Source organism: Synchiropus splendidus, chromosome 13 (genome assembly GCF_027744825.2).
Source record: "Synchiropus splendidus isolate RoL2022-P1 chromosome 13, RoL_Sspl_1.0, whole genome shotgun sequence".
In the NCBI taxonomy this organism is placed as follows: Eukaryota; Metazoa; Chordata; class Actinopteri; order Syngnathiformes; family Callionymidae; genus Synchiropus; species Synchiropus splendidus.
In genome coordinates this window covers 8462889-8478751 of record NC_071346.1, presented here as the reverse complement: position 1 = coordinate 8478751, position 15863 = coordinate 8462889, and the positions used below count along the sequence as shown (strand labels likewise).

The window sequence follows — 15863 nt, the reverse complement described above, 5'->3', positions numbered from 1 at the left end:
TGTGGCGAAATCACGCTAAAGAAGATGAAAAGATGTCCAAGTGAAGTTAGTGTGGAGCATGTGTGATGTGTTTCTTTGTAGCTACTCTTTCGGGCACTAACTCGCTGGAGAGTGACAGAGATAGAGGGAAAAGAAAGCGTCTCATGGATCGCTTCTCAGCATCATGCTCCTAGAAATGTGTCGTGCTGTGTTTACGATGTTTCACTGAAAGCGCTTCCGCTCTGGCAGGTTGAATGAAGCTCCGGTGGCTGGTTACAGCAGGGACGTGGGGACCAAAACGACCTTGAGGATTACATATCCAGAGGGAGCTATACAGAAGCCCGATAAATATGAAAAAGACTCGCTATTTGTTTTTTCAGCCTTCAAACCACTGGATTTCAAGTGGCTTCGACAGATGGTCTTCAAGGAGAAACTGGTAAATCTATATGTCTCTCACTTTCGTAACATGTTTGAAGGCCGATCTGGTTTTTTTTTAAACTAACAATTCATTGAATAGGAAGAACCTGATGAACCTTTTGTCATTTTGTTGGACCTTCACTATACACGTGTTGAATTTAACGTTTTGCAAACATAGAATTTTCCAACTGCTTCAAGTGGAAGTCCAGACGCTGAATTTTGATTACCAAGTGTTAGTACAGTACCAGTAAACCTGCATGCGGATCTTCTTCAGGTGCAGTTGTATCCTGTTCTTCGGTAACTTATTTCTACATCTTATACATTAAGACGGTTAAAATTAGGGTTGCTGGACATCATCCTTGACACTGATACTGCTGCCTTGAGGATTGGTCGATTTTGATCTGATGTCTTCTATTTGTCACTCAAAAATGGATATTAATTGGTTAATAGTGACACCTGTAAAGACCACACCACTATAGTTGTGCACAACTTCTTTGAAGCTTTTAAATGCATAAAAAAAACAAAACAGAAGTACTAACCTACACACCTTGTTTGGCGCTCAAAAAAACGTGACGACACACACACACACCAAGTGAAACTGAGGGTATGTGGGCTTATGGCTCAAGTCGGACAGGTCTGATTCTAATCATTTTGGCCTGGATCAGAGGCCAGTACAGTGAGTTTTCATGTAGAGGATCAAGGATTTGCCGGTGAGATATTTGTTTATGACATTGTCATCCTTTAGTTGCAGTTCATGTCAGGTTTATCTTGACATGTCAATGATGGACCTACCTTTAAGTGTTCAAACTAGACCTGTATTTGAATTATGCTATCTGAACTGTCGCTCAAAAATGTTCTTGAGGCCTCGGTAACCACAAATGGCAACCTTTTTTAGTATATTTTGGTCAATAGTTGAGTTATTCAGCTATAATGCTGCTTGTAATATTGATTTATCAGTGTATATAAAATGATAGCTCAATCCACATAAAATATATAGCTAAGTCGGGTAAAAAAAATGCTAATCTAACTTTTTATATATGTTTATATACAAGCGACTGCAAATGAAGCTTCCAGACTAGACAGACAAAAGTTGGCGACACATGCGATCCCTAGTCATTTGTTCACAAGTCGTTGATGTTAATGTTCTCATTTACAGTGTTTATTAATACTCTGCCAAGTTTACAATACCTGGGCTTGTTCAACAGCCTGCCGTGAAAAACTTCTATTTTTCCCGTCTGTCTGAGCCTTCCTAAACATTCTAGTTATGTGTTCTTTATTTAGAAATGGCATAACTTACCTACGCTCTAATGGCGTTCTGCACATTCTTTCCTGTGGAATCGTGAGTTGTTGCTGTTAAGAGGACAACAAGGTTCTTCAGTACATGTTTTAGATGTTTAGAATGCCTTGATATGGAAAGTACAGTTGAGGAGGAAAACACCGTCTGGAGTAGTGAGGGACTGTTCTTAATCTGTGGCTGCTGAGGCAATTTTCCCTGCACCTCTTTTCCTTTGACTCGTGCTATATAAGCAAATTACCTTCTTAACCCACATTGTTCTGGATAGGGAGCTCCTCATGGTTTCCGAATTGCTTTTCTTTCATATCGTTCAAACCCAATTACCGTCGGCGCGTTGACATTCTGACATTTCTCCATCAGCAGGATCGGACGGTCACCGTGGCCTTTCCTCAGTCAAACACAAAGTAGTGTTTTTAAAGTCCTCTATTGTAGTGAAAAGCCACCATAAGCACTTTCATTCTCTCCTTGTTAAACAGTCTCCAGTATCTCTTGGACAGGGATTACTGTGAGTCCATTCAACACAGGGACAAAAGGGTACTTATGAAAAGCTCTTCATGGGGACACACACAAAAGATATCAAAAGAGCAGTGTGTTTTCTTGAAATGTCAGTGCCCAGACGTTTCCCTGTTTTATTTTTTTATGGCCAAATTGCACTTCTATCGTACAAATGAATGGTTTTAGCGCAGAGCGCCGGCAGTGCTTTGCTCGTCTCTGAAATGGCCAAAAAGCTGAGGGAAACAAAGACTAGCACAGCGAAGTAATTCACCAGAAAAATGTAATTCAAAATCCAATGTTATACGTTGGAGTGTAGAAGACATCAGCAGTGTGAAGTTTGACTTAACCCTTAAGGTGTTTTTTTTTATATAAAATAGGCCACTTTGATAGCACTATTTCAAAAGGCTGCAGCTTGAGCACTGTCAGAGAGAAAGGTAAATTGTAGTAGAGGAGAATCTTCAGTGTGACCCAAAGCTTGAGATGGGATTGAATTCCCTCATCTAGTTTGTGTATTATGAGATCACAAAGTATCTGCATCAGGCTTCATATTTGCTTGTTTAAATGCAGAAATGTTGCTGCAACCTTTGGTTCCCATTTCTTCAGGGTGGTTCTACCATGTATCCACCTGATGTTCCACCCAAAGATGTGGATAAAAAGTCAAATGAACCTGCTCCTGTAGAGAGCTTGTTAAAGAAAGTATTTTTAGTTTCCCTTTTTGCTTTACTGTCCTTGTATCTGACCTATGCTAATGTAGCAGGAAACAGTCTTGGGTAGGTCTCCTTGAATTTCCAGTTAAACCCAGTAAATACCAGAGTGACAAATGATAGCTTTGTACACAGGTTATTCTGATGCATCTTTATTTATGCAGTGCAGCATCTCTCATTCGCCTATTCATCCTGAATAAAGTAGACTTGATGCAACAGCTTTCACTGTCGTTCCCCACAAGGGTTGCGGGATTCTGCCCATTCAGCACCAGCGCCTGTGCAAGTCCCTTTCACTGGTTATGAAAGCAAGTGTATTTTGCCACATTAAAAGGTTAGGGACTGCGGGCTGGACTCTGCTGCAGGCTCAAATGGAGGCAAATAGCAAGACATGTTTACTATCTGTTATTTCAAGCTTCAGACTGACACACCAGGCCTCCCACATTCATTCGAATGAGGGCCGAGTTTCGTGAAACCTGAGTCTAGCGTTTCTTCAACCTCGTGTTCCTCTGCGTCCTAATCCTGCAGGTTTACATGATTCTGCTTCGCCGTTGTCACTCCGCGGTGAAGCGAGTGGCCTCACATGTGCAGCCGGCTGGTTGATTGCCCAGTTTTTACTTGCTGTTTACAAATGTCTTCAAACATAATTTCGAGGATTGTTGTCCTTCTCCTATGTGTCTAATTGTTGCCCTTGGTTCACGGCCGCAGTTGTTTGTATATGGAGGGATATTTTCAAACAGAGTCGGCGGTGGATATAGAGGCAGCGGTAAACAGAGGTGGGCTGCCGACGTCTCGTCTCTCCTGTTTGTTTACAGGATCAGTGAACTCTTTCTGCGCGCCACAGCGATAGGTGATGGATGGAGATATTTAAGACGCTTCTCCTTTCATAGAGGTTCTGCCAGGATCTTTGTCCATTAGTGTCTGGAAGTAGAAATAGCAATCGTTCTGAAAAAACATTATCCCTGAATGGCACTACCTCCGTTTGGTCGGATAAACTTCCACCCAGCTGCGACACTCATTAACAGGTACATATTTTTTGGATTACCTTAATCCCAGATGTGGCTCAACTTTAGGCTGAACATCTGTGCTGGATCCCAAAGTAGCATGAATACATATCTCCGTAAACATTTACATGCTTGTAAACATGGATTTTCACATGTAGTCGAGTGACTCACTTTCATCCGGATGTCACTGATTACCTCCAGTGTTGCGTTACACAAGTGACTACCTCTTGAGCTAGAGACGATTAACACGCTGGAGTGGATTTCCTTTGGAAACTGATGCAGTGGATGTGTGTTAAATGCGTCTTATTTTCCTGTGGATTATGTGCTTTAAACAGACACACACTGTGGCTTGAGTTGTCCAACACTGTAATGAAAAAATGTGGCACTTGGTATCTTAATCTTTGATCCCTAGTAATACCATACACCATTGGCTCTTTGGCTTGTATGTTTTGCTGGCTATTTATTGGCAGGTAATTTACTGTGTAGTTACTCTTGAAAATGTTAATTCTACTGCGTTTATACTCCTCAGGAGTTGTAGGGTAGTAGCAGTATTGAGGTCCTCTTTAATCCACAGCCCAAAACCTTTTTACTTTGCAGTGTATTTATTGTGCTTCTCGATCTGCTTGCTATCTGCTTTACACCTTTCAAGCTTTAAAAAAATGGCCCCTCCCCTCAGAGTGGAGCGCTTCCATGGTGCGCCAAACTCATAGCTACACCATGCTCTCCGAGCTAATGACCTCCAGACAACTTTAATTGTGATTGGTAGCAGTTTTGGGGTTACCATTTTTGCGTCTAAATTGCTTTAAGTCTTCCTTCCGGGAGTCAGCCCACCTCCTCGTGCCGTCGGTTATAAACAATCTAGCATCCAGTCACAATCTCAGATGGTGGTTTTGGTGGAGTGAAGTGGCAAACTGGAAAAAGGCGGCCATAGTCTTACGCATTAAAAACCTTACACTCTTTTTTGACAAGTATAGTAAATAATCATAATAATAATAAATAACATTGTTTTAAAAACGTAGTCTCACCCTCTGTTACAGAAGACTTCATACTTTCACCTTTGACTTCCATCCCTGTCGGATTTGAATTAGTGACATTTCTGGACTTGTAAAATGACTGCACATGTGAAACATCATGTTGTTCCTCACTTTAGTATCCTGTAGCCAAGTTTACAGCTCCGCAGGGATTCTTTATTCAGTGCAGTGAAACGTTTGGGGTTTAAAGGGGAGCAGGGATTCATGGGTTAATGCCAGATTGGAACCAAACCACTGCAAACTAAAACCAGAAACTTTTTTATTTTGGCTTGCTCTGGATGAACTAATGACTCTTTTATTGTATGTATTTTCTGATGAATACCTGCTGCCTTTTTTCATCCACATATTTACCACAATCTCTCGATCACTTGTGTTTACTCGTCCGTCTGGATCCTCTCCTAATCGTTTCCATTTGTTTGATCCCTTGCTTGTAACGGCTCACATGTCATCTTCTCTTCAGCCTGTAACGTAATCTGGCTGTAATCCCAGGCATTAAGATTCTTTGATAGGTTGAATGCTCGTGATTCTCCTCCAGCTGTGAAATTGCACGTCAAATAGACTTTACATCTGTTCGCCGCCTATTCTGATGCTGAATTGAGTTGAACAGGGATTAAATCAATTTAGTTTTCCACTTCCAAAGAAATTTGTGAGCTTTAAAGAGACAAAAGACCTGTTTTAAATTATGTTTGACTTAAAGTCTCAACACAAATCGAGCCCTGGAAAACATTGGATCAGCCTCATAAATACTCAGTGGAAGTGTACTGCCGCAGGGTGTAACACAGTCTTACAATATATTTGATCTGTGGGCCATTAAGTGGGTTATTTATTCCTACCTTCCAGAACCTCTGAGGACATATGTGATATAAAGCCTCGCATGTATGCAATCCCCAAGATGTGTTCACTTATGTTTGCTCAATGTGGCGCTCCTGCAACAGCAGGGCGGGTTGGTTCTGTGGAATAAAATGAGAGCGACATCTTCACATAAAGACATTACGGCTGCATTCCATTTCCCTTGAAAGTCGATACCAGGAGTTCAGAGTGATGTCATGGCTGACCAATATGATTGGAAACTAAATTTCTGCTGCCCTTGAGTATTCTACAATCAGACTAGGTGCAGAGTCCTTTGAAAAACCCACACAGCAGGGAAAAAGAAAAATTAATATATATATATGAAATTAAAAATATATGAAGTTTTTCAGAGTTTGTGTAGGATAATTTAATTTACACCGTAACCTTCCATGTGTTTATTTCAGAAACACGTTCCATATGGATCCATTTATTTATTGTAAAGTGTCGATAAACTTTAGTAAATAAGAGACGCATTGCTTCGCTAATGTGTTTAACATGAGCACAATTCTTCAGGAAATGAAAAAATGCTTTTGTGTCCCATTTGTTCCGGTACACATCTGCTGGGATGTTAGATTTATCCGTGTTGGTCACAATTTCACGACGTCGATATTGAATGTTGCTGTAAAAAAATTTATTCTCGAGAAGCAAAAAAAAAAAAAAAAAGAGAATTAAAAGATCTAGTTTTTCCTCCTGGAGGGGTGATGAAGATTTAGCTTCATTTCTACCCTCTCAGCTTGTTTTAACAGGTGCTTTATTGGAGTGCACGGCCGTGCGCACACACTTAAATCTAATAATCCCAGCCAATTTAACCATAAAGCTGTCACAGGAGAAGGGAAACAGCCATTTCCTCCCTGACCACAACCCAGCGACAGCCCAAACACCGACGCTGCACACTTTTGTTCACCTTTGCACACGTGTTGGTCTGAGCCCAGTGTGTGGAGGACCACTCCGTGCTTTCCTGTTCTTTTGGCTTCCATGCTGGTCACACACACACACACACACACACACACACACACACACACACGGCTGCTTCTCTCTTCCAGCCAACGCACACTCAGGCGGGGGTTAGCGGTCAGTGGAAGCCACATCCTGTTCCCTTGAGGCTGTTAGAAGCCTTTAAGTCCTGTTTCCAGCACTTATTAACAGTCTACATGCCAAAGTTCTGGTCTGGTCAAATTCATTTTTAATAGATAACGTTGCTTTCCACAACTTTGGGGATCAATATTTTTAATATCTTTCCCACATTTGTGTCAGATTTCTGAGCAAAACCTTCTGCTCCTGTGGTCGGGACGTAATGAATGTGTGTGCTGGATAGAGGCCTTAATCATCTGATCGCAGCAGGGTCAATAACTTTGATTAATACCTTTCCCTGGACCCGCCGTGAAACACTAGAGATGTTCACTGGCCAGAGTCGATAGCTAATGTCTCAGTGTGACAGATACTCCCTGTCCTGAAAAGCCTTGAACCAAAAGTCTGTTTGACTGTGAGCCACCTCAGCAGTTCAATGTGATGTGGTGCAGCCGTACTCTGCCGTATCTCTGGTGTATGACAGTTCCTAACCAACATTTATTCTCTGGAAAATTGAGTTTATTTACTGAAAATATAGCGTTATTATGTGCCACTGAAATAAATATCCATGACCAAAATATCAACATAGAATGAGCATGTTTTATGTAGAAAACACTGTAAAATAGAAAGTCTGTTTGGAAAAGATATGCAATATAAATAAATGTCAATAATCCTTTATAGTTTGAAACAAACTGTGAAGTAATAAAGTAAAATTACCCGAGGAAATCATGCTCATGAGATATGTCTATAGATGGTGAGTAATAAAAATGACAAATTAAAAGTTAAAAACTATTAAAATGAAACTATTTTCTGAAACTTTCCACTGTGTGGGCCAGACAAAAACTGGCTAATGGCTACTAGTGGCCTCCAGTCCTTCCTCTGTGTGACTCAGACATGTTCACAGACATGTTAAGAAACCGTCTAAGATGTTCAATAAAATCACAGTGGCCATTAAAAGTCTTCCATTTGGCTTCCTATAAGGTCCAGTACGCCGTCAGTAGTGGGATAAGTTCAGTGGTGCTTTTCAAGAAGCCTGGCGGTTGCAGCATAAAGAGCATGGAGTGCAATCATAAACTTTTACTGGCTCCTCTAACTGGTACGCAATTGAGTCGGTGACATCCACTGTAAACAGCTGCTCACATTCACCGCAGAGCCCACTTTCCCTGACAGACCTGAACTCCAACACACTAAATGCTACTGCGTTTCGTAAAGCCACCTGTACTTTTTTTTTTTTTTTTGCTTGTCTCAATACCATCAAAGCGATCCCCACCCAGTCACATTCATGCCTGTGTACATGTGTACACCATCACTATCTTTATTCAGCGCACACAGACACGCACGCAGCCCAGCAGCAGCGCTAAATAGATTCCTGGCAAACACAAGCTGTGTTGACAGGAGCGATGAGCTGCTCTTCTTGTCGCAGCTTGCTGCCGGCTCAGAATCGGGCCGGGGTTCAAAAAGAGCCGCCACCGTGGAAGCCACAAAGCCAGCAGACTTGTTGCTACCGCCTCTGCCAACACACACACACACTCACGAACACACATACAGTCATGCATAGCTGAATCAAAGGCGGCTGGATGAGTGTGCACTATTTGAACAGGTGATTGCCATTTACATTTTCTGATCCTTTTGCTTTCATAGCTTTTTGCGAAATCTCACAGTTGTGCGCTCACAGTTCGTTGCAGGTGAATTTTTCCGTTTGTTGCGAAGAAGATTGATTGTCGGGCGTGTGCGACTGTTTGCGAATATCTGCTGTTTATAAGGTGTATAGACAGCATTCTTTAGGTGACACGGTTCTGGCTCAAGTGGGTGACATGTCGAGTGTGCAGTCTGACGGTGTGTCTGAATTCCAGCCAATGAAAGACGATTCTTTATGGAGTTACAAACTGGTTATTTTGCACATTTTTAAATGTATACTTCCCTCTTTTATTTCAATCTGGCATCCCATTTTTTCTGAGCCACTGGTAAATTGCTGGATTTTTCAACCACATGAGGGGTCTCCTCCTCAATAAAATTATTTTCCCTTCAATGTTTTTCTGTCTAATGTCAGAACTTATGCACAAAAATTCTTTCAGAATTTAAATGAGCAATGAGATGTTTGGTGATAAAGCACGCGCATATGTGGCACAAATCCAGAAGCACAAGTTTGAGAGAATCATTTCATTTATGAAGTGACCAGCGACGGTCCAAGGATTGACCCCTGTGGCACCCCGTTCTTGATGGTCAGATTACCAGCCTGCTTTCCCAGCAATGGAACTCTGTTCTGTACAGCAGAACACTGTCAGCACTCATAGCCTGCTGCCTCCCTCCCCCACTGCCCCGCTCCTGCTGACGTCCTAATTACCGATGTCCAGGGACCCCCCCCACCCCGCCCTGACTTCATCCATTAAAGGGTCCAAAAACTATTTTCCTAATCAGCGCTGGACAGGGTCTGGCTCCTGTTTTTTTGCTTCTGTGTTTAATGTCAACGCTACATAAGATATTCAGGCTTTGATGTTCCCTCCATGCCAGAGATGTCTTCGCTTCGACATGACTAATGCTCGTTTTTCTGTCTCCTTTCCATCAGAGGGGGTCGGAGGGTTTTTGGAAATCGGTGGCCCAGTTCGTGCCTCGGGAGCCATCTGAGATAAGAATACTCAACCCGTACTTCATCCAGGAGGCCGCCTTCCAGTTCATAGGCCTGCCCTTCAACAACGGCTACATGGGGGTCGGGGTAAGACCAGCGTTGTCATTGCCGACAATGTTTCTGTATATATTTCAATCCTATACCGGCGGAATCGTGACAATGTTGATTCCAAATGTCAACAAAGTGAAACAAGTTGAATGTTTATGTTTGCTTGACCCATTCATTATATTTTAATCGCATGTATGTTGTTGAAAAGTGGGGCAGGGATAATATTCCTGGGGGACTTGCTGGGGACATGTGGAGGGGGTATCACTGTAACTGCCCTCTGGGGCCACCAGAGCACCCCTCCATGAACTCGACATGTGTTGAACATGTGGTCACTCCTCGGTGCACACTTGTCGGTGCGCGGTGTCCAGTAGAGGAGCCGTGTTTTATGATTTGATAGTTCCTCCCAGAGTGCTCGGCTGTCTGGCCCCTGACCGTCCTGCTTTACAAATGTGGAAATGAATGAAGAGCTGTGTGAATAAATGAACGGTCGTGCCGCAGCTCCACCGTCCCCGAGGGCTGGAAATCAGGGTAATGATTTAAGCAGGGCCTCCCTCGCTCGTACCCCCAGATCTCAGTGAGCCTACGGCATTAGTGAAGCACAGGCGGCGAGTGCGGCGTTGCAGGGGTCGCGTCTTCGAGGTACTAGTTAATCACCAAGTGTTCAAAGTCAGTTTGCCGGAGCGCAGCCAGCCGCCTAACAGAAGGAAGGGGGGGCGGTTAGACGCACCCAAAAAGTGTTGTTACCCCAGTTTCTGCTGACGTCCTGGTCTCACACCTACCTATGTTGTCTTCATGGCCGCAGAACATTCCAACTTTGGGGACAGTTGCAATCACTATGGCGCTGCACAACTGTGACGAGGTAGCGGTGGCCGGTTTCGGCTACGACATGAGCAAGCCGCATGCGCCGTTGCACTATTACGAGGCCGTCAAGATGTCTGCGATCAAAGAGGTGAGTGTGTAAGCCGCCAGCGATACATTCATATGTGTTTCCACTACACCTGAAGATGAAGACGTTTGCTGTAGAGCAGAGGTGGGCGCTAACATCTGACTTACGACCTGCTCGACTTATGCCCACCCGTATTTATGTTTTTTTTTTTTAATTCAATGTCTGGCACCACAACACGTAGCAGCCCGGCAGCACGTATGGCAGTTACGGCAGCACAGTATCCCAGGATCTCACTGTCACACAGTGAACTACCTCGACAGTAGTAACTATAACCCTCACGTCTGCTATTTTGAATGGCATTCAGTTTAGGTCCAATCTGATTTACGACCGGTGTTACATGTAATCTGTGACGGCGATGACTACGAAACTTGACGAAAAAAAATCTTGAGTAACAAGGACAAAATGAATCCATGGAAGCAAGGATAGATATTAAGAAGTGTGAATATTGTATGACATGAAACCTATAAAAAAACATTTACCATGCATCTTAAGTGAATAGAAATATAATAAAACTGTGGGCCAAACATTGAAGATATAAAGGCAATTTATTTCAAAATATATGTTGAATTTTCTTTCCACAAATTTTGAGGAAAATACTATAATGTCAAATGAAAAGAAAAAACAAAAACATAGTTGTGAATGTGTTGTATTTGCTGTTGCTAAAATGGAAACAGGATTAAATTAATTCTTCATTGTTGTTTACCGCAGTGACTTCAAAGAACAAGATCAGAAATCTGGGGTTGGAGATGAGGTTAGGTAGGGCAGAGAGGTTTTTATCCGAGAGATTCCTGAGCTCGCGTCACTATACAGCACTCAGACATAATAATAATGTGAGTCATCTGTGCTGCAAAAATCGAGCATGTGTACTCTGAGTCACTAGTTACATTTGATCTTTCACCTTATTGGATTGAGTTTTCACTTCATTTAAACCCTCTTTTTAATGATAGATGTCAAGTCAGCATCGGAGAAGTGGGAGGTTTTGTTTGCCTGGTGTCCATGGCAGGAAACACAAACAGCCTCCAAAATGAATGCCCTTTTTCTAACAGTCTTCAGTGCAAAGCTGATGCTTCTCTTGTAGTCATACGTCGCTGCTTGTTATCTGACCAACCACCAGGCACGAATATTAAATAGATATTAAATAATAACTGCAGTCTGTCTCCACCGGTCAAACCAAATCCAAAGTAGAAAATGGCTGCTCGTATCTCCCCACACTCAGAGGACGATGTTTAATAGCTCCTCTTCACACCTGCATCCGAATGTCTACTTCCTGTGTTTGTGCTACAGCAGCGTATTGTTTCCAGTCACACGCAGTTCTGCTCACATCTGAGGGACCAGCCTTCACTTGACGTCTGTTATTCTTCTATCCCCACTTGTCGGCTGCGTCCTCCACACTTTGTCTCCTTCCTTTGTTGCTCCTTGTCTCTGCGGCTCACACCGGCACACAGGAACCACAGACTCACGGATTACTCTCCAGAGTCATCTGAGCTGAGCAGAGATGGCTTTACTCATACATGCACGCCCACGCAAGTCATTCACAACTGTTTTAGCTGATGAGTCTAAAGGCTTGACCCATGTCTTCTACATCAGTCTGGCTAAAAGGCATCAATGGGAATCCCATTTGTTTTGGTTTGGCCACTCAAGCTCCGCCCACTCTAAGTATTACTACCAATCTGCATGACATATAAGGGTGTCCCTCACTACAAATAAGTTTGATCCAGTAGAGTCGATTGTCTATGACTGATGTTTGGTGTTTTGCCCTTCAATACTTCATGAGTCATATGTCTGTATTTTCCATAAAGAGCAGGTGTCAAACTTGAGTTCTGAGGGTTCGAGTTCAGTCCACAAAGTCATTGGCACATGGCCAGGAATGTGCATTGGTGGTTCAAAGTGAAGTTCAATGCTGAACGTTGACGTTTAAAGTTTGTCGTTCAGTGGGCTGTTTTCACAGATTATCGCTGTCGATAATTCATCCAGAAAGTTTGAAAAAGAGGTGCAGGGGGGAGATAATTTAGCTGCAGATGAGAAAGCGAATTTGTGACAGAGGCTCTAGGTGAATATCTGTTGTGTTAGGAGTCGGTTTCAGGAGAGCATTTTATGGTTCTGCTCTCTGAGGATCCTAAAGCGTTGGTGACCATTCCAGAGTCTAATATTGTGGTGCTGAACAAGACAGGCATCACACACATCAATAAGAAATGAACCATTAAATATTCACGGGAAGCAAGTATATTAGAAGTGTAAATATGGCATGAAACCATAGAAATGTTGCACATATTATAGAAATCATAATGAAACTATGCAGCAAACATCTATGATAAAAAGACAATTTATTTAAGAAACAAAAATGTAGTCATGAATGTGTTGTATTTACTGTTGAACCAGTACTGGCTAAATCATTAAATCATTTTTTTTGTCTGGCCTCATGAGGGTCACAAAAACACAGGCAAAGGGCTGCATATGGCCCCGGGTCACACTTTGCCCAGGTCTGGTCTAAAGTGTAACCAACTATAGTTATTTCATTATTTGATTCCATAAAAAAGTCATTTTTCAGGCAGTAGATTTTGCACTAAAAACAAAGGACCACCCTCCAGTTGAGTGCATGTATCAATACATGTTTTTCCCTGCTCTTTTCTCAGTCGTGGACACACAACATAGCCAAGGAGAAGGAGTTCCTCCGAAAGCTGGTGAAGGCCAACGTCATCACAGACCTGACCAAAGGTATCTGAGTTTACACCCACATCCTCTCACTTTCCCACCGGACCACGGGACCAGAAGCTGGGAAAGGGACGATCACACGAGGAGAGAGAACCCTTTAGAGTCCGGGCGGTCCTCACACTGCCGGCTTTTTATATCAAAGGAGATTATTTTTGGAGAACTACGGGACAGTTGCACACACACGTGCCTTCAGAACCAAAGACTCCTGCTGATGGAAGCAGCGAGCGCCACGGGGACGAGCGGGTCCTCCCGGTTCCTCCTGTCCTGAAATCCGCCACTTCAACCCGCCGTGTCGCCACGAGGGAAGGACGAATGCGAAGTGGCGAAGTAGAAGTGCCAAACGTACCTCGAACTCGGGAGAGAGGTGCTGGTCCTCTCCTCCAGCTGCCTGAATGTATTTGTTCAGTGTAAATATCAAAGATTTTTACTGTGCTTTTTTTTAAGAAGCTGCAGCAGCCCCTCCTCCGCCCGTCCTCTCCCTCCGCTCGTGTCAGTCCCAAACCGCTCACAACGAAAGTCAAAAGTTTTATGAAAGATAATTATGCAGATCAGTAGCAAAAAAAAGTTGAATCAACATGCATCTATTCTATTTTTTATCTTCCACCTCTTCATCTCTGCCACGCTCCTCTTCCTCTGAGACGGTCAGGTCCTTCGTCCTGCTGCGGGTTTTCTAGATCTTCAATAACTGGTGACTCTTGGATTGTCGATTATATATCAATATGAATATATATATAATATATATATTTGTTTTTAATTATTTATTTTGCTACAGAGACCCCCTCCCTCACCTCCCTTGATCACAGACAGGCCTGCTTCTCTGTCGTCACCTCGGGCTTCCTCAGAAGTTTCCCGCCCCTCGTGCGCTTAAATGTTTCATGTTCTTGTGCTCTTATGTGTCGACGGTGCGACAGGTCGAATCACGGGAAACGTCTCGCTGACCCAAAAAGTGATTTGCTCTCATATCTGTTACCATCGTGTCCAAGCCAGGCTCCAGACCAGGAGTGGGGTCAGAACTTCTGGCATCATCAGCTTTATTTTTGTGACATTCCACCAAAGCAAGGCCGACTTGCTCTCACAACTTGATTTACATTTTCTTTCTCAGGTGCATTTCTGCCTTTTTCTGTCTCTCTCTTTCTGTCTGTCTGTCTGTCTGTCTGTCTGTCTTCTCTTCACGTGCGTCATCACTGTAAGTGCACGCAATCGCAATGCCATTTTAATCCACATGCTGCTGTCGGGTCCGTTCACCACTCACCATTCGACTGAGGAACGAAAAATGTGAAACTCAAAAAACGTCATTTTTTTTTTAAGTAAAAAAAAGTTAGTGTTTGTGGTAGCACGGCTGGGCGATGGGAGACTTGCATTTTATATCCATTTACAAAGTCAAATTTCCATCAATTTGGGGTGGATTTTTCAGTAATATTCAGCTAGAAAGTAGTGTCCTATATGAACCTGAAGTTGTGATGTCAATTTTGTTGTCTATTTATTTCATTTTGATGTACATGCCGTGACGAACAAAAGAAATTGTGTCTGCAGAAAGCAAATTTTACGTGATATTTATCCCCTCAGATCATTCAAAGCTTTGTGCTTGACACATTATTACTTAGTTACTTTAGTTACTTTTAGAGCAGTAGGCAGCGTTTCACTTTCTTCTGTCTTCACTTGCCTTGTTGGCCGTGTCTATCCACCAAATTCTAGTTCTCACTGACTTTATCAATCCTTGCTTGGAGTGTCTAGTAAGGTAAAATATAGTCCAAAATATTTCCATCTATTAAAATCAGATTTGAACAGCATTTTTTGTTCCTCTGGCGGAAGGTGGATGTGAATGCTCGGCCCTCGTCTGTCCCTTTTTATTTTGAGAAGGTGCAGCTGATTGTAAATGTTCGCGGGAAATTCGAGGAGTGGGATTGTAAAAATGGGTCACATTTGGCGGCCGCAGCTGAAGGCGCTCGGTGCCTTACACCTCATCACCTTCACTCTGTAGCGCGGAGGTGGAGGAACCAACACAGCTGATCCGGTCCCTCGCTGCGGGTCAGCTGAGTCGCAGCTCTTCTGCTGATCCACCTCCTGCACCGCGCTGGTGCGTGGTCTCCTTCAGCTGCGTATGAGGATCACCTGACCTGTCCTGTAAATACGACGTGTTAGAACGGCAAGTATTTGGTGGCCCCCATCTGCAGTAGCATTTGATTTCTTATCTAAAACATATCATGGAAATGTTTGATTCCGAACTGGAAGGTAATCAGTTAGTGCTAGAAGTGAATGAAATATGCTGCTTTTTTTTTTTTTTTTTGATGAAATTTTCAGAACCGACTGTATGGTCATGGAAGATTCGGGAACGCTGGATGGTTCTCGTCGGTTAGACCCAATCCCCTCCTCCAGTGATCAGGTGTTGAGGCAGAATGTATTTGTGTCGATCATCGTGTTTGTACACTTTAATTTTCGTTAATCGCCATGGGATCGTCCATCAGAGGGAACTTAAGTGATCAGACTGTGTTTTTTTTTTCTATACAAACGGCTTTGTGCTTCTCCAATAAACACGTTTGTTACGGAACCATGGCGCTGTGTGACCCTTCGCTTGGATCAACAAGTTAGCTAGCATGAGGTCAAGTGGTCACATGACGCTGGAGTCTCACTTGCTAATGTCTGCTTTTAAGTCCCTGCAGGTGAAAGCAACATGACTTTTCATCCTTCAAGTC

General features: G+C 43.0%; 1 protein-coding gene across 5 annotated transcripts in view; it reads left to right on the top strand.

The window, feature by feature from the left end:
- st3gal3b (ST3 beta-galactoside alpha-2,3-sialyltransferase 3b) overlaps positions 1–15467 on the top strand; it is a 32920-nt gene extending 17453 nt beyond the window's left edge. For all 5 annotated transcript variants that reach the window (XM_053884164.1, XM_053884166.1, XM_053884165.1 and 2 more), the window contains 4 exons: positions 229–415; positions 9405–9551; positions 10315–10461; positions 13092–15467. In XM_053884164.1, coding sequence (XP_053740139.1) covers positions 229–415; positions 9405–9551; positions 10315–10461; positions 13092–13181 — 571 coding nt within the window. In that variant the 3' untranslated portion in view covers positions 13182–15467. The remainder of the gene's footprint in view (positions 1–228; positions 416–9404; positions 9552–10314; positions 10462–13091) is intronic.
- The last annotated feature ends 396 nt before the right edge of the window (positions 15468–15863 follow it).